The following is a 21341-nucleotide window of genomic DNA, read 5'->3' on the forward strand; positions in this document are numbered from 1 at the left end:
TCACACCTGGATGGGGGAAAAGGCACGGTCAGGATCCTGTTTCTTGACTTTTCCAGTGCCTTTAATACCATCCGGCCCTGTATGCTTCAAGAAAAACTGAACAGGATGGAGGTGGACCCCTGCCTGGTGGCTTGGATCTCCGACTACCTCACCGACAGACCACAGTACGTCAGGCTGAAGGACATCACGTCTGACACAGTGGTCAGCAGCACAGGAGCACCACAGGGAACTGTGCTGTCCCCTCTTCTCTTCACCCTGTACACCTCTGACTTCTGCTACAACTCTGAATTATGCCACATTCAGAAGTTTGCAGACGACACAGCCATCATGGGGTGTATCTGGGATGATCAGGAAGAGGAGTACAGAAGTCTGGTGAGGAACTTTGTCGCATGGAGTCACACAAACCACCTGCAACTCAACACCTCAAAGACTAAGGAACTGGTTGTGGACTTCGGGAGGTCTAGAGCAGGTCCACTGTCGGTTCAGATAGAGGGGGAGGAGGTGGAGGTGGTCAACAAGTACAAGTACCTCGGGCTGTGGGTGGACAATAAACTGGACTGGTCATGCAACACAGAGCACCTGTATAAAAAAGCCCAAAGCCGACTGTACTTCCTCAGGAGGCTGAGGTCTTTTAACATCTGCAGGAAGCTCCCGAGGATGTTTTACCAGTCGGTGGTTGCTGGAGTACTTTTCTATGCTGTGGTGTGCTGGGGGAGCAGCACAGCAAAGAAGGACTCATCCAGGCTGGAGAAACTGATCAGGAGGGCTAGCTCTGTGGTCGGCATGAAGCTGGACACTCTGGTGACAGTGGCAGAGAAAAGGACATTAAAGAAACTGATGGACATTATGGACAATGCCAGGCATCCTCTGCACATGGCCATTAACAACCAGAAGAGTCTGTTCAGTGACAGGTTGCTTCTCCCAAAGACAAGAACTAACAGACTTAAAAACTCCTTTGTCCCACACGCCATCAGACTGTTTAACTCCTCTCTGGAGGGGAGAGGGAGGGGAAACAGGAGGACAAAGGAGGGGGGAACAACTAAGCTGTAGTGCCTCTTCACCTCACTGTGCAATACCTTTTGTGCAATACTTTTGTAAATAGTCAACGGTGCAATAGACTCAATACTTGAAATGTGCAATTCACTTGTATTTTTATTTTTATTCCTATTTATTCTATTTATCCCCTTCGTATATTTTATTTATATTGTCTCTGTATTTATATATATGTGTGTGTGTGTATAACTCTGTAACTTCTGTCGGTGCTGTGCTTTTTTGGAAATCGAATTTCCCAGAGGAACCCACCCGAGGGATTAATAAAGTTCTATCTTATCTTATCTAATCTAATCTGATTTGTTTTTGTTTTGTTTTTGAATGTCAGAAATGTATATTTGTGAATGTGGATGGAGATGTTATATTGGTTTCACTGGTAAAAATAAGTAATTGAAATGGGTATATTTTTTTTTTTGTTAAGTTGCCTAATAATTATGCACAGTAATAGTCACCTGCACACACAGATATCCCCCTAAAATAGCTAAAACTACAAACAAACTAAAAACTACTTCCAAAAACATTCAGCTTTGATATTAATGAGTTTTTTGGGTTCATTGAGAACATGGTTGTTGTTCAATAATAAAATTATTCCTCAAAAATACAACTTGCCTAATAATTCTGCACTCCCTGTAGATGCAAAAAAGACACAAACACAAAGCGAAGGACCAACCGAAGCATCAGAATCAGTGAGCTGTCGGCTTTCAGCCCCAACGGCGTGTCCGTTGGGTGAGAAAGCCAAGAAAGAGAAAGCTGATTCTGATGCTTCGGGTCCGGTCTATGTTTACCTCTTTGTGTGGAATCTGTTTACCTGCTCTCATTTGCTGTTTGGTGTTTGCTGAGATTCTGGCATTTCTGGCAAAATACATTTATATATTTAAAAGTCGATTCAGGATTTCATGAATCGATATCACTTTATTCAAGCTACTCACCTCCCTCTTCCACCTGCACTTTCAAACGTACACACAAAGGACTATGGGACAAGTACAGGAGCACGGCCAATCATAGAGGTGCCGCCCCTGACTATCTCTGATTGGGACACACGATAGGGGCATGATTTGTGTCACTTGTTGACCACACAGAGACTTTCAGAGTTTTTTTTTTCTTCTCTTTCCTTTCATCACAGGCAGCACTGCCATCAAGCTCACTGCCTGTCAATTTGTGCATTTGCATTATTTCCATCGTGTGGCTGCAGTTGGCTATTGTTGCTGAAAGTTGTGCTTATTTTAGTCTCATCGAAAAGTGTAGTTGTCTCTGTCAGAGAGTGCCTGTGTCCTGTTAACAATAAGTGGAGCTGGGAAAGCTGAGAGGCTAACAGCTTTTTATCTGGTGCTTTGTATATGCACATTGTGGATAAGCCGATGGTCTGTGACTAAACTGTAAATGGATGGGAGAATTAATGTTTCAATGAGATTCAATCATTTACTTCAGTCAATATCATGAGCATGAAAAAGAAGGTTTTTTTTTAAATAGCCCAATTTTCTGTTGCCTACATTGTAGAGCGTGGCTTTGCTTCCAGACCTCAACAGGAACATTAGCACACTCGGGGATTAAAATGTGATTCAGCCAATGGAGGAACCATACAATCTTAGTGGCTCTAGGGAAAACTGACAATAATTTCTATTGAGAGCTCCAGTAGATTTTCTTAGTGTACAGGCTGTGATCAGCAGACCTGCTGCTGCAGCTACTCTGAAGTTTACTGCTCTTTGTGAACTTACACAACTGAATTCAATAAACTCATCATGTTACCGTGAGCCAAACTGTTTATTTAATTAATTTAGTATGATTTATTTAGCACCAAATTACAAAACAGTAATTACCATGAGGTGCTTTATATTGTAAGGTAGAGACCTTAAAACAATTCACTGCACTAGACTACGAAGTGTTAATATACATCAGGTTTTTTTTGCAGGATGTTTCACAAAATGAAAAATCATAAATTCACATCATGTGCAGATTTAATATCTGATTTAAAAAATGAGAAACTACATGCATACATTTAATTAGCAATTTATCAAATGCCTCTGAACACTGCTCTTCTTCTTCTCCTGTCCTGTCTTTCTTACATCTTTCTCCATCTCTGATTGAAGTCAGCTCTCACTCTTTTCTGTCTCTGAACAGAAGCTGGATTTTTAGCTACTGTGGCAAATACCGTGTGAAACAAGCTGCACATAAACATTATGTTTACTGATATTTGTTGAGCTGATACAAATGTAGCATTTGAAATTATGTGCCCCTTATGGCCTGCATGGTAAATGGCCTGCATTTGTATAGCGCTTTTGTAGTGCCTAAGGACCCCAAAGCGCTTCACACTACATTCAGTCATTCACCCATTCACACACTTCTCCCTTATAAAGTATTACTCACCTTATGCTCGCTCGTCTTCTGTAGGGATAGCTAGATACTTAAGTATCGCGGCCAGAACATCTGAACATCTGCATTCCCACCAATGTTGTGGCACTCCAGACTATGGTGCCTGAATCCCCTCAGTGAGATCATTAACAAGACTGGCTACGGATACCGACTACGGAATGGAGCAGTTGTCAGCCACCTCCTCTACATGGATGACATCAAGCTGTATGCCAAGAATGAACGAGGATATCCTTCATAAAGATAGCTATAACTTTTGATAGAAGATCAGATACACGTATATATGGCTTTATCTTATAGAATTCAATATCCCCTGTTGATACAGACGGACATAATGGTGGTGGCTAAGCAACTGGACATAATGATGGTAGACAAACAGAAGAAGACGGCCGTAGTGATAGATGTAGCGGTTCCCAATGACACCAACATCAGAAAGAAGGAACACGAGAAGCTTGAGAAATACCAAGGGCTCAGAGAAGAGCTCGAGAAAATGTGGAGGGTGAAGGAAACAGAGCCTTCATTAGGAACTCAGCAACATTAGAGGCCAACTAAGGATCTAACAAGGAGATGCTCTGTCCACACTGCTGTTCTGCATAGGCCTGAACCCTCTCAGTGAGATCATTGACAAGACTGGCTACCGACACTGACTACGGAAGGGAGCAGTTGTCAGCCACCTCCTTAACATGGTTGAAGCTCGATGCTGAGAGTGAACAAGACATTGATTCACTGTTCCACACCACCAGGATATACAGCAATGTTATTTGGAGTGGAGAAGTGCAGTCGGATGGTAACAAAGAGAGGGAAGGTAGTTAGTGCGATCCTCTCAGTTCTATCTGAAGGCAACATTGCAAACCACCGCAGAACCACTATCCAGGATGAAACAATGAACATCAATGAGTACATCAGGAAGATCGTCACAACCAACTGTGTGCTTAGTGAACACCTCAGGCAGGAGAAATCCCAAAAAGAAGAGGAGCAAGAGGAAGAACCATGCAAGGACAGGTCCCTGCACAGTATGTACCACCAACAGATAGAGTAAGTGGCTGGCATCCAGAAATCCTACCAGTGGATAAAGTTGGACTAAAAGACAGCACAGAGGCAGCACAGGAGCAAGCTCTAAGATCCAGAGAGGCTGTGGTCTACCACACCAGGCAAAGCAGACAGGCTGTGTAAAGATGCCCCTGAGACAATCCTTCACATTGCACCAGCGTGCGAGATGCTAGCGCACAGGACATACATGGAACGTCATAACTAAGTGGCCAAAATTGTATATAAATCTAAATATATATTTCATGGCAGCTTTGGGTGTCTGTACACCTACAACATGTGAACTGCTGCTATACCTCCTGAGCCACAGCACCATAAATTAACATGGTTTCACTAGTTTTCTGTCTCACAAACTAATGTCAGTTTTTTCTTTTTCCACAGATGCAGATCTACATGTATAACTCAGATGACTTTGAAAGTCTCACTGCAGCACTCAGAGAGAAGAGAATCATTGCAGCCATGGCTGTTTTTTTCCAGGTAGGAAAAGGTTATGTTACTTACTCGAAAGATGAGGTAGATTTCAGTTGTGCATGTTCTTTCTTCTGGGTTGGGAATTTATCATTAATGTTTTACAGGAGAACTCACTGCAAAAAGAAAATTCTGTCAGTACAAGCTTTGTACTGACATATCAGAGGTTGTTGATACAATAACACAGTGCAGACATCTAGCAGACTGTCTAACATTATGTTACAAGGGACATCTAAGCCTTGTGAACTCATATTGCAACTCCAGCAACAAGATGCAGTGACCCAAAGTGTCACAGTTCTGGGTCCGTTGGACCCAGTATTTTGAGTTTATTATATTTCGGTTTAATTCTGCTTCATGGATTGCTTTCTTATTCTCATAGTGACGATGATTATTATTTCTTGTTTCTGTTTATCCGTGCTTAAGGATTTGTTCTCAGTTATATCTCACGTTTAGTTCAGGTTCCATGTGTCATTCTTTGTCTGTCTCTCAATGTAAAGTCTGCATGCTTGTTTAGTAATTCATGTTTCCTGTTTTATTGTGAAAGTCTTTGTCTTATGTTAGTGTGTGCAGCTTGGTTCCCCCCGTCTCGTTAACCCTGATCTCTCCCAGCTGTGTCTCCCTCCTGTTGCCCATTCGCTGATTACCACCCTGTGTATATTAGTCCTGTGTTTTCCTGTGCTCAGTGTCGCGTCGTACCATCAGATTATGCCTGTGTGTTTCGGTTCTCCATATTCCATGGTCACTTCATGTTTTGTTTTCGTACCAGCAATAAAGCTGAGGTTTTTGAGTGTCAAGTTAGTGTCTGAGTCCTGCGTTTGGATCCTCCTCTCCGCCTGCCCTGACACAAAGTCTCCATTTCAACTTGTGTTGAAAGTGTGGACTTCAAACAATATACCAGCCATGTAAAACCACAGTTATGATTAAAAATACACGCAATGTTTCTGAAAACATATATGTTCCAGCCATATGTTCTGCACACTCGGGTAAAGAGAGGGGCTGAGCTGGGGGAGGCCACTGGACAGACCTGGTGCTCCTAAACGTACAGTGAGGGTGTGCTGGGAATGTCTAGCAGAGGCCCCAGTCCGCCCCAGATCTTCAACGCACACCTTAGGCAGAGCTTCAACAGCATTCCAAGGGAGACTGGGGACATCTGAATGAGTCTGAATGGACCATGTTCAGCACCTCCATTGCCGAAGTTGATGCACTGAGCTGCGGCCGCAAGGTGGTTGTTGCCTGTCATGGTAGTAAACCCCCGAACCAAATGATGGACACCAGAGGTGAAGGGAGCCACCACGCTGAAGAAGAGATTCTGGCAAACCTTCAGGCGACTCAGGAGGGGAAAGTGGTGCTCAACCTGTACTGTGTATAGTGCGGGTGGAGCACTGCTGACTTCAACTGAGAAAATTGTTGGGCGGTGGAAGGAATACTTCGAGGACCTCCTTAATCCCACTGACACGTCTTCCATAGAATGGTAAATGGTAAATGGCCTGTATTTATATAGCGCCTTACTAGTCCCTAAGGACCCCAAAGCGCTTTACATATCCAGTCATCCACCCATTCACACACACATTCACACACTGGAATGTAGAAGAAGCAGAGTTGGATGACCCGCCAATTTCCAGGTGTGAGGTCACTGAGGCAGTTAATCAACTCCTTAGTGGCAGAGCCCCTGTGGTGGATGAGGTCCGCCCTGGATTCCTGAGGGCTCTGGATGTTGTAGGGCTGTCCTGGCTGACACGTCTCTACAATGTTGCATGGACATCAGGGGCGGTACCCCTGGACTGGCAGACCGGGGTGGTGGTCCCCATCTTTAAGAAGATGGACCGGAGGGTGTGTTCCAGGGGTATCACAGCCTCCCTGGGAAGGTCTATGCCAGAGTGCTGGAAAGGAGAGTCCGTCCATTAGTGGAATCTCAGATACAGGAGAAACAATGCAGTTTTCGCCCTTGTCACGGAACACTGGACCAGCTCTTTATCCTCTTCAGGATACATGAGGGTGGATTGGAGTTTGCCCAACCAGTCTACATGCGTTTTGTGGACTTGAAGAAGGCATTCGACCGTGTCCCTCGGAGTGTCCTGTGGGAGGTGTTGCGGGAGTATGGGGTGTCTGGCCCATTGCTACACCATTTGATCCCTATACAACCATTGCAAGAGCTTGGTTCGCATAGCCGGCAATAAATCAAACTCGTTCTTGGTGGGTGATGGGCTCTGCCAGGGTTGCCCTTTTGTCACTGATTCTGTTCATAATTTTTATGAACAGAATCTCTAGGCGAATTTCTAGGCAAAGCCAAGTGATGGAAGGCTTTCACTTGGGTGGTCTCAGAATGTCATCTCTGCTTTTCGAAGATGATGGTTCTGTTGGCTTCATCGGTTGATGGCCTCCAGGTCGCACTGGAATTAAGCGGCGGGAATGAGGATCAGCATCTCCAAATCTGAGGCCATGGTTCTCAGTCAGAAAAGGGTGGAGTATCCACTTCGAGTCAGGGATGAGTTCTTGACATTCTTCACGCACACCCTTGCATTATACATGCTTATCTTAGGCAGTAGTATCAGAAGGTACATAATACATTTTCACTGCTGCGCAGTGGATACCCAACTTTATCTATCCATCAAGCAAGACCTTTACACCTGCTGTTTATTTTATTGACACACATGAATTAGATAAACTGCATTTCAGATAAAACTGAGGTTACGTACGCGACCCTAAAAATCCTTTAAATATGGTGTGTTTTTTGGCCTTTTTACAGCTTTATTTCAAAGGGTACATTAAAGAGTGATAGGAAAGCAGGGGGAGAGAGAGAGGGAAAGCATCTCAGCCATGCGGCATATGGTCGCCTGCTCATCCCAGTGTGCTAAACCGTGTCCTTAAATATGGTGTTTAACTAGATGTGTACTCTAGATGGCATTACCTTGGCCTCAAGTAACATTGAAGGATATTCTGGTCAAAAAATGACTTGAAGATTCTTCAAGATTCTTCAAGTCATTGAAGAGAATAAAAATATATGTTTAATATGCAAACTGGTTTCTTGCATTTGAGCAATAGCTCCAAAATTAGAGACATCTTGTCTTGCGAAACTATTTCATGTGTTAATTACTTCTAGCCTGGACAACTGTAATTCATTTTCAGCAAAAGCAATTGATACAAAATTGTAACCCTACTTACAGTTTTTAAGCAAGAATGACCAAACTCTCACTAGGCCAGTATCAGATAATCTAAGAGGTATAAACATCAATAATGAAGGACCACACCAGGATAAACAGTGGATAAAATTATATATTTGACACACCGCAGCTGCAAATAAATGTACTTAATACAATAAAATAAAATACAAAATATCTCCCCAAAAATAAATTAAAGTGGGGCCAGACCCAAGACACGCTGGAGAGATTATATCTCTCAGCTGGCCTGGGAACGCCTTGGTGTTCCCCCGGATAAGCTGGAGGAGGTGGCTGGGGAGAGGGAGGTCAGGGGCTTCTCTGCTTGGGCTGCTGCCCCCGCGCCCCTGCCCCCAGATAAGCGGAAGAAAATGGATGGATGGATGGCATACAGCTTTTCTCTGAGTCAAATGTTTGAATGAATGTCTGATAACTGATGGATCATCAGGGCCCATTCTATGTTTGTTTAACTGTTTGTCCTACCACACTCTGGTGAAGAAGGAACGTTTGAAGTCCTGCAGGTACCTGTTCCAACACACAATGGAAATGAAACTCTGGCTTCAATACAACCTCAGCAATCTTAACCACTCTTGGGTTGGCTCGCCATCCAGTTAACTGGAACTGTGGAATCGCTACTGTTCAATGGAGTTTTGCTTCAGACTGGGTTCGTCTGTCGAGTTATCCTTTTACCAGATAAAAAAAAACCTGACCAAAGAACAGGGTAAAATTCTAAAGAACCGACCACTGCAGCAGAGTCGCTTGCAAGTTCCAGCAATTCAGCTTCGGTAACATCAGTTTGCCAAGCACATGGCATTGTATGAGCATGAACGCAATGGCAACTGCGGAAAGTCATGTCAAGGTCAACAGCAAGGGTTGCTGGGAGCTCATTGCTGATTGCCCAAGTTACACAACAACAAATCATCTTATTTGTCCACATCTTCCTTTAACCCCAAAAAGCACATGACGAAATTGTTTACATCATGCACACCAAAAATTGCTTTCGACTGCTCTTTTTTTGCAGAAAACATGTTTTGCAGAAAGCCATACCTGTTGCCCGACCCGGTATGCGAGGGCCAGAACGCGGCGGTGTTCTCTTGTTCTGCTCGGCGGTCCTCAAAAGGGCAGTTCGGGTGGCACACAATACCTGTCGGCAGTGCCGCATGTGGTGCTTAACCAAAGGAACCGTCAATTCCCCTTCTGACACAGAGAGAAGCAGGGGCTGGTACCCCAGGGAGGCTGCAAATGGGGAAACTCCAGTGGCTGCCGACGTGCTAGCATTATGGGCATATTCAATCCAAGCCAGTTGATTGCTCCATGACGATTGGTTGGAAGAGACTACACAACGTAGCATCGCTTCGAGTTCTTGATTAGCTCGTTCCGTTTGCCCGTTAATTTGAGGGTGGAAGCCGGAAGATAAGCTGACCCCCAGTTCCTTACAAAACTCCTTCCATACCCGGGACGTGAACTGGGGACCCCGATCGGACACTATATCTTGGGGAACATCGTGGAGACGGAACACCTGCTGTGTCATAATCTTGGCAGCTTTCAGGGCTGAAGGGAGTTTAGGCAGAGCGATGAAATGAACAGCCTTAGAGAAGCGATCGATGATGGTCAGGATGACCGTGTTACCAGAGGGTGGGAGACCAGTGATGAAGTCCATTGTGATATGAGACCACGGGCGTCTGGGTACAGGCAATGGACGAAGGAGGCAGGAGGTGAACTGGGGGCCTTGTTACGGGCACAAACAGGGCAAGCCGCCACGTACTCCTGAGCGTCCTTCCCTGAAGTTGGCCACCAAAACAAATGTTGCAGAAAGGCAGTAGTGCGGTTTTTACCTGGGTGGCAGGCGAACTCGGCTGTATGGGCCCAGTGAAGGACCTTACTTCGGACTGCCGTGGGAACAAACATCCTCCCCTCTGGACCTGTCCCTGGATCAGGTTCTGACAGCTGAGCTTCCTTGATGATCCTCTCTATCTCCCAGGTCAGAGCCCCCACAAAGCACGAGGAGGGCAGAATGGGTTTCTCCTTCTCTTCAGGGTCAAGATCCAGGGTGAATTGATGTGATAACGCATCCGCTTTGAGATTGCGGGAGCTGGGTCTGTAAGAGATTGTTAAGTTAAACCGTGTGAAAAATAGAGCCCACCTGGCCTGCCGGGCGTTCAGTCTCTTGGCTTCTTGGAGATAGGCTAAGTTCTTGTGGTCTGTCCAAATTACCACTGACGAGCCAATGCTGCCACTCTTCGAGGGCCAGTTTTATGGCGAGGAGCTCCCGGTCTCCAACGTTATAATTGCTCTCTGCAGGAGATAAACGTTGAGAGAAAAAGGCACATGGGTGTAACTCTCCGTTTACCTGTTGGGATAGGATTGCCCACACGCCTGCGTCCGAAGCATCCACCTCCACCAAAAAGGGTTGACTGAGGTCCGCCTGCACCATCACCGGAGCTGAGGAAAAAAGGTGTCTGAGTTTCTCAAAAGCTTGTTCAGCGCCGGGAGACCACTGGAATGACTGCTTAGGAGAGGTTAGTTTGGTGAGGGGCAAGGCGACTTGACTGAAATTGCGAATAAACCGTCGATAGAAGTTGGCAAATCCCAGAAACTTTTGCAGCTGCTTACGGTTCTTGGGTTCGGGCCATTCCACCACCTCCTTTACTTTCACTGGGAAAACACGAGGATGTCGTCTAGATAAACGAAAACGCAGTGATAAATGAGGTCTGGTAAAACATAATTTATCATGGCCTGAAAAACAGCTGGATCATTTGTGAGCCCGAATGGCATCACCAAATACTCAAAGTGCCCAAGGTGTCTGTTAAACGCCGTCTTCCACTCATCCCCCTGGCGGATCCGAATCAGATGATAAGCATTGCGGAGATCAAGTTTTGAGAAGATGGTTGCTCCCTGAAGGAGTTCAAAAGCAGAGGTGAGTAAAGGAAGCGGGTATTTGTTCTTAACTGTTATCTTGTTTAAACCTCGGAAGTCAATGCAGGGGTGGAGTGTCTTGTCTTTCTTCTCAACGAAGAAGAAACCTGCCCCAAGGGGAGAGGTGGACGGCCAGATTATCCCGGTCGCCAGTGAATCTGTTATGTAGCTCACCATTGCCTCATGCTCTGGTTTCAAGATACTGTACAGACGGCTAGTGGGCAAGGGAGCGCCGGGAAGCAAGTCTATCCCACAATTGTATGGACGATGGGGGGGGGAAGAGAGACTTGGCCTTTTCCTTACTGAACACTTGGGCTAGGTCGTGATATTCAGCCGGAACTGTAGTCAAATCGGGTGAAGCATCTGGTGACGACTGACTTGTGTGCGTCTGGCTAGCTGTAGCAGAACGTAAGCACTGTTCATGACACTGAGATCTCCACCCAGTTATCCTGCCCTTCCGATCTCCACCCAGTTATCCTGCCCTTCCTCCAATCGATCTGCGGGTTATGGTGTTTGAGCCAGGAGTAACCTAAAACTAGCGGAGTGTGAGGAGCCTTGAACAGGAACAGGCTGATTTGTTCAATGTGGTTGCTGGAGAGAGAGAGAGTTAGATCTGTAGTGCGATGGGTGATGCTAGCTAAGGGGGCACCATTAAGAGCCGCCACCTGGAGGACCTCTGGTAAGGGTTCAACAGTTATACCCAACTTCTGGGCCAGGGCTTCATCAATTAACTTGAAAATTAACTTGGTGGGGAAAGATGTTTGCGGTGACACCCGTCAATATCCCCACGGCTACTGATGGGCAGCCTCTTTTCCCGACTCTGGGCATTTATCAGCAGAGGAGAAGCAGCAGCTGTGCTAAGAGACGGTCCGGGCGGCAGAACATTAGCTGCGGCCCCAGGTGGAGTTAGCAAAATTTCTTTTAATTCAGCGACCAGCTGCCGCAACTCAGTTTGTTCATCAACAACGTGTTTCATAATTTTTTCATGGCGTCCAACATCTCACCTTGAATCGAGAGTTCCCGCAGAACCGGGACAGTGTCCGCTGGATCCATGTTGATGGCTGGAGTATTCTGTTAAGGATGGTGAGTTAGCGAACCCAAACGCGGACCTCTCGTTTAAGTTGAACAGTGTCTTTATTTACAGTGAAGCCAAAACCAATCCACAGTTATCCACAGTGCAAGTCCCTTCAGTGCTCCTCTCCTCTTCTCCCCTCGTGTGTCCACAAATCTCCTGGAATTCAGTGAAGTCTCCCCTTCCTCTCTTTAACACTCTCTGAGCTTGAGTCACTACCAGGCTTGGTGCAATACTCCAGCGCTGTCTGTCACTCAGCCACACCATTAAATAGTCCTGCCACGGTGGTGGATAATTGGCAGCAGCTGGCGAGGAATCGGTCGCAGGTGAGGCAGCTGAGAGTGGCAGCACTTCCGGGTCAGAGGTCTCTCGTTGCTACGCGACCGCGTAACACTCGCAGAGGTGCGAGAGAGAGAAGAGGACAAACACACACACACAGGTCGACCGGTCGGGGCATCGTCCGACTCTGACAAGCCTCTGAGTAACACACTACATGTGTGGTCATATGTTGTGAACTGTAATGACTGGAGTGCAATCAAAAAGCCTAAGCAGAGAAGCCCAGACCTTCCTCTCCCCAGCCACCTCCTCCAGCTTGTCCGGGGAACACCAAGGCATTCCCAGGCCAGCTGAGAGATATACTGAATCTCAAGGCCCGGTAGGACATACCAGGAACACCTCACCCAGGAGGCAGCCAGGAGGCACCCAGGAGGCTTCTTTGTCAGATGACCAAACCACCTCAACTGGCTCCTTTCGATGTGAAGGAGCAGCAACTCTACTCTGAGCCCCTCCTGGATGACCGAACTTCTCACCCTGTCTCTAAGGGAGAGGCCACCACCCTTCGGAGGAAGCCCATTTCCGCCGTTTGTATCTGCAATCTCGTTGTTCGTTTTTGGTCACTACCCACAGCTTTTGGCCATAGGTGAGTGTAGGAACGAAGATTGACCTGTAAATTGAGGGCTTCGCTTTTACACCCAGCTCTCTTCACCAAAACAGACCGGTACAGTATCCACAGCACTGCAGCTGCACCACCAATCTGTCTGTCAATCTCCCACTCCCTTCTCCCGTCACTCATGAACAAGACCCCGAGATACTTAAACTCCTCCACTTGGGGCAAGAACTCGTCCCTGAGCACTCAACCCTTTTCTGGCTGAGGACCATGGCCTCAGATTTGGAGGTGCTGATTCTCATTCCCATCGCTTCACACTAGGCTGCAAACCATTTCAAGGCGAGCTGGAGGCCATCACCCGATGAAGACAACAGAACCATCATCCTCAAAAAGCAGAGATGAGATTCTGAGACCACCCAAGTGAAAGCCTTCCGCGACTTAGCTACGCATAGAAATTATGTCCATAAAAATTATGAACAGGATCGGTGACAAAGAGCAGCCCTGACAGAGCCCATCACCCAACAGGTTGCATAAGTGCATCGGAGCATAAGTGGAGATGACGGTCAGGACCTGTTCCCAAACGCGGAGGCACAGGGAGCAAACCCTTTCATCCACTGGGAGAAACCCCAATATACAGGCAGCAAGCCGAGGGGATACCAGGATACCCACCCCAGCCTGCCGCCTCTCACCAGGAGCAACTCTAGACGAGACAGAGTCCACCCCCTTTCCAGGAGACTGGTTTCAGAGCCCGAGCCGTGCGTTGAGGTGAGCCCGACTATATCTAACCGGTACCGCTCATCCACACGCACTAATTCAGGCTCCTTCCTCACCAGAGAGGTGACATTCCAAGTCCCAATTGCCAGTCTTGGTAGCCGGGGACCTCCGGCCGCCACCCGGCTCACAATGCACCCGAACCCTACAGTGCCTCCTGACTGCAGGAAGATGGGCCCATGTCCCTTTTTTGGGCTGTGTCCGGCCGGGACCCGGCCACCAGACACTTGCCCTCGGGCACCCTCCCCAGGCCTGACTCCAGGTAGGGGTCTCGGTAACTCTATCCCGGGCAGGGTGAACTGTTCCCTCTGTGGTCTTCTCATAGGGGGTTTCTGAATCACTCTTTGTCTGGTCTCTCACCCAGGACCAATTTGCTATGGGAGACTCTACCAGGGGGCAAAAGCCCCTAGACAACATAGCCCCTGGGAACGCTGGGATACACAAATCCCTCCACCACGATAAGGTAGCAATTTGCGGAGGGGTAAAATTTGATTAGAAAAATGCACTGCAGGTAAAAACCATGAGCCGTAATATTGAATCACAAGAATTAGTTATACTGCTAAATTCTTGAAAGATAATTCACCAAAGTCAACAGTTATCTGAGCAGCCATCCAGATTCAGTACAAAATATAATCTAAACTGCTAAAATTGTTCTTCAATGAAAGAATAAACAAGTTTACTTTAAACATTTTTAAAAAGTGCATTTTATTAGCTGATATTGGAATTATAATTCCAATATTTACATGAGACTTGAACTCATTAAATCCATATCAATTTTAAATTGTTTAAGAGCTTTAGAGCTAGAATAGTACGTAAAACAGAAGCAGTATGTAAAACAGAAGTATATCTGTGCCACTATGTACATGTCACATAAGCCACTAAAATGTTACTTCTGTGAAGGTCACCAACTTTCAAAATAGATAAACTTGGATGGATTACCGTGAGAGGAATCACTGTAGAAAGAGAGAGACTTTTTATAGGGAAAAAAATATGAGGACATCTCACATTCTACTGTGGTTTCTTTTTTTTCCTCTAATTTGTCACTGCATCAGTCTGTCCCTGGAGAGAAAAAGGGAGCTTTAGGGATGAATGAAGAGAGAGAGAGAGAGAGAGAGAGAGAGAGAGAGAGAGAGAGAGAGAGAGAGGTACATAATTTGAAAAGGGAGAAGTGGATGGAAAGAGAAATTGGGAGTAGGACATTGTAAAGGAAAGCACTGTGGCTGAGGATTTAAGGGGACGAGCCTGTGGGCCTTCAGAGACAAGAATTAATAATAAAACTCTAATTCCCACTGTCCTCCTTTCTTTTTTTCTTGTCCTAAATGAGTCTGTCTGCCATAGTCTCACTGTGTCTTTATGGTAGCTTTGAATTCTCTTTATCCACTTTCCCATTCATATAGCCTGTTTCTCTCACCAGGTGTTTATTGTAGTTCCAGTTCTTAACTTGTTCAGTTGTTTGAAATAACTACACAATTCATGTTTTTTGGGTAAGTTTGAGGCTGTCTCACGTTGCCTTACAATTAATTGTTTGCCATTTCTTTTCACGGGCTGCACACATATTGAAGTTGTACAGGTTAATGAAAAAAAAAAGTATTAGTGGAATTAGGGGGATGAGTTCTGCTGGTGGTTTGTGAAGCAGGTGATGTACAACATCTTTAACATGTTTTTGTATAAAAGCCACAATCAAGATGATGATACATTTGTTTAAATTAGCTATCATGGTTTGGTTGTGCTCAGGAATAACTGAACCCCAATAGAATTTGTAAAGAGAAAGTGTAGGTACTGAGCATCAGGGACAGTTTAGATTGAGGGATTGGGGGAGAGCAGCCACCTGATGCTGGTGCCTCCATAAGCAGCTCTGTATAGAAACAAAGAAAAGGAACCATCATGTAAGGACAGAGCCATGTATGGCATATACCAGTAGTAGATAGAAGAAGTGGCTGATATCGATAAATTCTTCTAATGACTGGACATAGATGGACTGCTCTGCCATGATTAGATCATGGTAATAGGAACAGGTTCCAAGCACAGGATCAATAGAGGCTGGGTTCTACCACAACAGACAAGACCTTGGAAAAGATGCCCCAAAGGTGTTCCCTGGCCAGCTGAGAGATCTTTTGCAGCGTGTCACCCAGGAGGTAGCTAGGAAGCATCCTAATCAGATGCCCCAAACACCTTAAATTGCACCTTTTGACGTAGAGGAGTGGCATCTCTACTCTGAGTCCCTCTTAAATGACTGAACTCCTCACCAACTCATTTCTGCCGCTTGTATTTGCAACCTCATTTCCGCCTCTACTCAGAGGTTGAAAGGCAAGCCAACGCAGTACAAAAGTTCTCTTCTGCCGTGCCCAATCCTAGTTTTAGATCAGCCCTTTGAGTATTTAATTATGTCCTATTTTGGTCTACCGGTTACCTTTAAGTCTGGTAGTCAGTACTTTTTGACTTTGATGTGTCAAGCTATTTGTTATTCAGAGTACTCTACCTGTGTTTTTGTGGGATTTTTCCATATTCTGGCTTCCTCCACTTCCTCTACTCATCATGCCTGTGTGCCATCCTGGCCTGTCTCCCTGATGGTTTAAGAGACAAAACCTGCGCTTTATGTAAATACAAATGTTTCTTATTTGGTGGAAGCAGTTGAGGGGGAGGGCAAAGGACCAAGAAATTAGGGTGGTTTACAGGCATGTTGAATAACTGAGGCTTTAAAATCCAAGCCAAAGTCTGAAGCTCTTGAACAGCTGGATGAGTTTAAGCACAACCAGTTGGTTTCATTTTGTGATATCTCATCACAAATGCATCTCATTGAGCAGAGTTGGAGGAAGAGGTATAGTACATGCTAGATAATAGCATAGCATAATCATCTGGCTCCAGCTGGGCATCTCCATATTTACTGGTTTAAATCAAAAAAAAGTTTCTACATTTTGGCCATACACAGATGTTAGAAACCTAAATAGTGGGAGGTTGTGCATTGAAAGTAAATTGTCCAGCCCAAAGACGTTCCACCTCCTGTAACAAAAAAGGAACAGTTCCCTTAGTACGGGTAAGTACTATTGAAGTTTTTGTAGGAACTTTTCTGCCGCTGTAGCACCCCTCACTGATCTCAGGTCAGTGAGGCATGTCAAAGGTCAGATTTGTTTAGTCACCCAAGGGCCAGTGTTGAGAGGCTTTTTTTCATTCCAGAAAGTTCAATGTATACGAGTTCAGCGTATCTGTTGTTGAGAATCAGACCATTGCATTGATACGTTCTGAGGTGGGTATTTCATAATGTACACTGGCCATAAACCACGATGATGGTCAGAGGGGTGATAATGATCCATCTCTGCCTGCTTAGTCCTTCGTCTTTCTGTTTGGTGTAGGAGACAGGCTGGCTATGAAAGGCAGGTGTTGAGAGAGGTTGGATTGAGAGAGAGACTGTACTGCCATAGGATTTAGTAAAGGGAAAAACTAAAAGAAAACAATCCTATGCAACTACATCATGCTATAATAGTTGTTCACATAAGGATGAACAGATGAAAAACTTAACTGAAGTAAAATTTCATAAAATGAATAAAACATGAAGTCAGGTATATTAATACGTGAATGTTCAAATGTAATCAAATTTTCTATGTTAAGAATAAGAGAAAAGAAGAAAACGTGATGAAGTGATTTTAATGAAGTAACCTTTGCCTTAGTATAAAGTGGTTGTATGTTATTGGGTGTCCAGAGAAGACAGGAGAGAGAGGGAAGCAAAGGGCAAATGAGTATAAAAGAGGTGCCTGGGAACATTCTGGGTTATTTTCTCTAGTTCTTGCAATGAGCAGAACACATCATCTGAAGATAGGCCTGGGGGGTCCAAAGTTAGAAATTAGAGCAAATAATGCTGGCCCGTCAGTAGCTATCAGCTGCCTCTGAAGTCCCACAGGCTAACCAAGCCCTTTCTCAGCCTCCGGTGACCATCATCTGGTTTGGGGGTTATCACAAACTTCAGCTATGGAGGTCCATTCAGACTTAAGTCCCCAGTCTCCATGTCAAAGATCAGCTGGAAATGGGAGTTGAAGATCTCACTCACTGGGGCCTCTGCCAGGCAGGCATCTGTCGAGCATCCTCCCCCTCCACGTGATCAAACTCACTACTAGGTAGTGATCAGTTGACAACTCAGCACCTCTTTTCACCCGAGCAGAATGTTTCTCCTAAGGCCCCGAATTATGCATGGTCAATAGCTTCTAGATTAACATGTTACCAATAAAAACCCTAATGTCTAATAATGTATTTTCCACACCAGAAAATACAGCCACATGATGATAAGATTGGGCTGCAGCCTAGTGTCCTGGTGCCACGAGCACTTTTTGACGCTCTTAGAATTGAACATGATTTTTGTTATAGACACACTGTGGTTTGCACAGGAGTCACAGAACATTGCTCGGATTCAGATCCAGGCCGTTCCTCCTAATCACTCCCCTATAGGTCTCACTGTTGTTGCACACATGGACGTTTAAAGTAACCCCCAGGTGGAGCATTCTCAAGCACTCCACCCATGGACTCCAAGAAGGCCAGTTAGATAAGTGGAGATGACAGTCAGGACCCATTTCCTGACCCAAAGGTGCAGGGAACAAACCCTGTCATCCACCGGGAAAAACCCCAACTTACAGGCAGCCAGCCGAGGGGATACCCCCAAAGGCATACCCCAGCCTGCTGCCTCTAACCAAGGTCAACTCCAAATTGAGATGTCCAGCCCTTCTCCAGGAGGCCACATCCGATCCGGCCGAGGGGATGAAGATGGGATAGAGACACGTGGATAAGGGCCAGAGATTAATAATAGGTAATGATTAAATGACAGGCAGACACTGTCCCCCCAGAGCTCACTTACTGAAGGAATATAGTGTTCTGCCATTTAACAGCACTTCTTTCCAGGCGCCTTTTGTAAGGCTCTCCAAGATGTCTCTTATGGGAATTTGAATGCAAACTTTTCAAATGTTAAACTAGGCCTGTGTCCTTGAAACATTTCAGTCTGAACAAAATAGTTATTTGCTATTATTTCACTGCCTTTTATGCCTTCTGTTGATTTCCAGTCCACATTACAACAGTGATGCTCTAACTGAAGACAATGAAAAACACATTCCTGACATCCCATAGTGTGAGTTCAGATAGAAAAGACCTTAAAGAGGTTGTTAAATGCTGCTGTTTGTTTCTTCTAATCACACTTGTGTTTTTTTCCTCTCATCTCCTGTTTGCTCAAAGTTTCTGAGGGGGATTTTTTGTCAATGGCTAGAATTGAATCTTTCATTTACTAACAAAATCTGTTAACCACTACACCATTTGGAGGCACCAGTTTCAGATTGAACTCATCCATCCATCCATCCTCTTTCACTTATCCAATTTGGGGACGTGGGGAGAGAGCCTATCCCAGCTGCCATAGGGTGAATTAAATAAATAAACGAAAATCCATATTGTAACGGAGTTCATCATTGTGGTAAAATTAGTGAGAAGTGCACTGCAGAAACACAGAATACAGCAAAATTGAGCAAAAACAAATGTGTAAAACTGAATAATGTTAAACTGTTGTTGTCCTTCATGGATTTATGAAACAGAAGCAGAATTTAATGTTGTAGACCTTCACACTGACTGTAGACTATTTTTCAAAATTATTTTATAAACATTTAAATGTATAATTTACAAAGCTTGTGTTTTCAGTATTTGTTTTTCACAATTAATAAATATCTTTGTTTTTTCTTCCTTAGGTGGGAGGAAGGGACAATCCTGCCGTTGACCCCATAATCCATGGCCTAAAGGGTGTGGTCCATCATGGTGAGTGGCAGGTCCAGTTAGTGCTGAGAGAGGAAGGACTTCAATAGTGTAGATATTCCCTAATATATAAAATCAAGAGAAAACATATTTTTGAAATCCGTCAAAAATCTTCTTTTAAACTAAAAACAATTCTGAGGATAAGGATAGCACTAACAGGTGAGGCGAATCACACACTTCATCAGGGCACCTGGATGAACACCAACTTTTTTCCACTTGATAAAAGTTAACGTGAGGGTTTCAGGTGGTTAGGGACAAATGCAATTGCATGGCAGGATGCTGTAAATCAGGGGTGTCAAATTCAATTGCACAGGGGGCTAAAACTCAAGGCAGACTTTAGGTCGCGGGCCAAACAAGATAAACATTTATTGAACACACTAAAACAATGTTTTTTAAACATAAATATGAATAAAAACAGACAGGAATATTATTCCAGTTCAGCAAAGTGCGCTGACTTGGTTCAACATTACTTGGCAACCGGGAAAGTGAGGCAGGTTGCACTGGTGCATTTGTGACAGCTTCACTTGAAACGCCTTCACCGCATCATACATGCCATTTCTCCTCCTGCATCTTTACTCCCATCCTGCGGACTAGTCCGCTTTTTTCACCGCACAGCACCGGCGCTCCATCTGTTGTAAGTCCAACAAGTTTGTCCCAGGGCAGTTTCATGTCGGTAACACTTTGACAAACGTTTTTAAAAACGCCTTTTCCTGTCGTTGTCCCGTGCCTCGATTTAATGTTCAATATTTCCACTCCACGGATGAAGATGGTCAGCTGTGCAATGTCCATCATGTCTGTACTTTCATCCACAGCCGAGTATGCAGTGAAGTTTTTGCTTCTTTCACACAGCTGTGTTCTTAAATCAGTGGCCATCTCACAAACCCGATCAGCAATCGTATTTCTGCTCAGGCTCACATTTGCCAAAATCTGCGTTTTGTCTGGACACAAGACGTCGCACAGCTTTATCCTGCAGCTCTTCAGAGTGGTACCGGGCTGATTTGGCTCCTCTGCCACGATAAAACTTGCTTTCGCAACAGCTTCACTTTGTGATTTTGCTCTGGTGACAAACGTCTGCTGAAATGTCAGATTCTTCTTTAGCTCTTCTACTTTCTGTAGTTTCTGCATTTGGGTTTTTCAGCTTATCCTGACGTTTTGTCTCGTAGTGCCGTCTTAAATTAAATTCCTTAATTACAGCCACATTAGCTCCACTACTAAGACACACGGTTTACCAGCATGTCTGTAAATATATATTCAGTCTCCCACTGGCGCTGAAAGGCTCTGCTTTCAGAGTCAACTTTTTTCTCCACCATTGTGAGCGGCGAGCTTCACAATTACAGAAGTTTGACTTGATTGACGGGGAATGTTCCCAGTTAGCCTAGCGTTCAGCAAGGAGGCTGCAGCGCTGCATTATGGGATCTGTAGTTTGTATATTATTAGCGCCTCATATCGCCGGGCCATGCGTAACAATAATAATACATCTCGCGGGCCGGATATAAATGTACGCCGGGCCGGATATGGCCTGCGGGCCTTGACTTTGACACATGTGCTATAAACAGACCAAACTTCAGTCAGGAGAACAACTGAGACAATCCATCCACAATACGAGGTTAGTCATTAATATACTGCAACAACATGGGAATAGAGCCGCTGTGATAGAATTCAGCATGAATGAATCAATGGTACAGAAGTGGAGAAAGCGCAGTTTTTGGCTTTCCCATATTCCAAAAGTGCTTTGCTATTACTGTCGCTATTACTGTAATTTGCAGATGATGTTTGCAGCCGCTGCAATGCTTTCGACTAAAACAGGTGCAGCTTGATGACACCATCAAAATCT

The 21341-nt window shown here is 45.0% G+C and overlaps 1 protein-coding gene across 1 annotated transcript in view; it reads left to right on the top strand.

Annotated features, from left to right (window-relative positions):
- LOC308402210 (receptor-type tyrosine-protein phosphatase gamma-like) overlaps nucleotides 1-21341 on the top strand; it is a gene marked incomplete at its 3' end in the record, with an annotated part of 372466 nt that overhangs the window by 262872 nt on the left and 88253 nt on the right. Inside the window, exons 5-6 of the mRNA XM_080890900.1 lie at nucleotides 4846-4941; nucleotides 19444-19510. Of these exons, the coding sequence (XP_080747026.1) occupies nucleotides 4846-4941; nucleotides 19444-19510 (163 nt within the window). The remainder of the gene's footprint in view (nucleotides 1-4845; nucleotides 4942-19443; nucleotides 19511-21341) is intronic.

Source organism: Rhamphochromis sp. 'chilingali' (assembly GCF_963969265.1).
Source record: "Rhamphochromis sp. 'chilingali' genome assembly, chromosome: 9".
Taxonomy (NCBI): Eukaryota; Metazoa; Chordata; class Actinopteri; order Cichliformes; family Cichlidae; genus Rhamphochromis; species Rhamphochromis sp. 'chilingali'.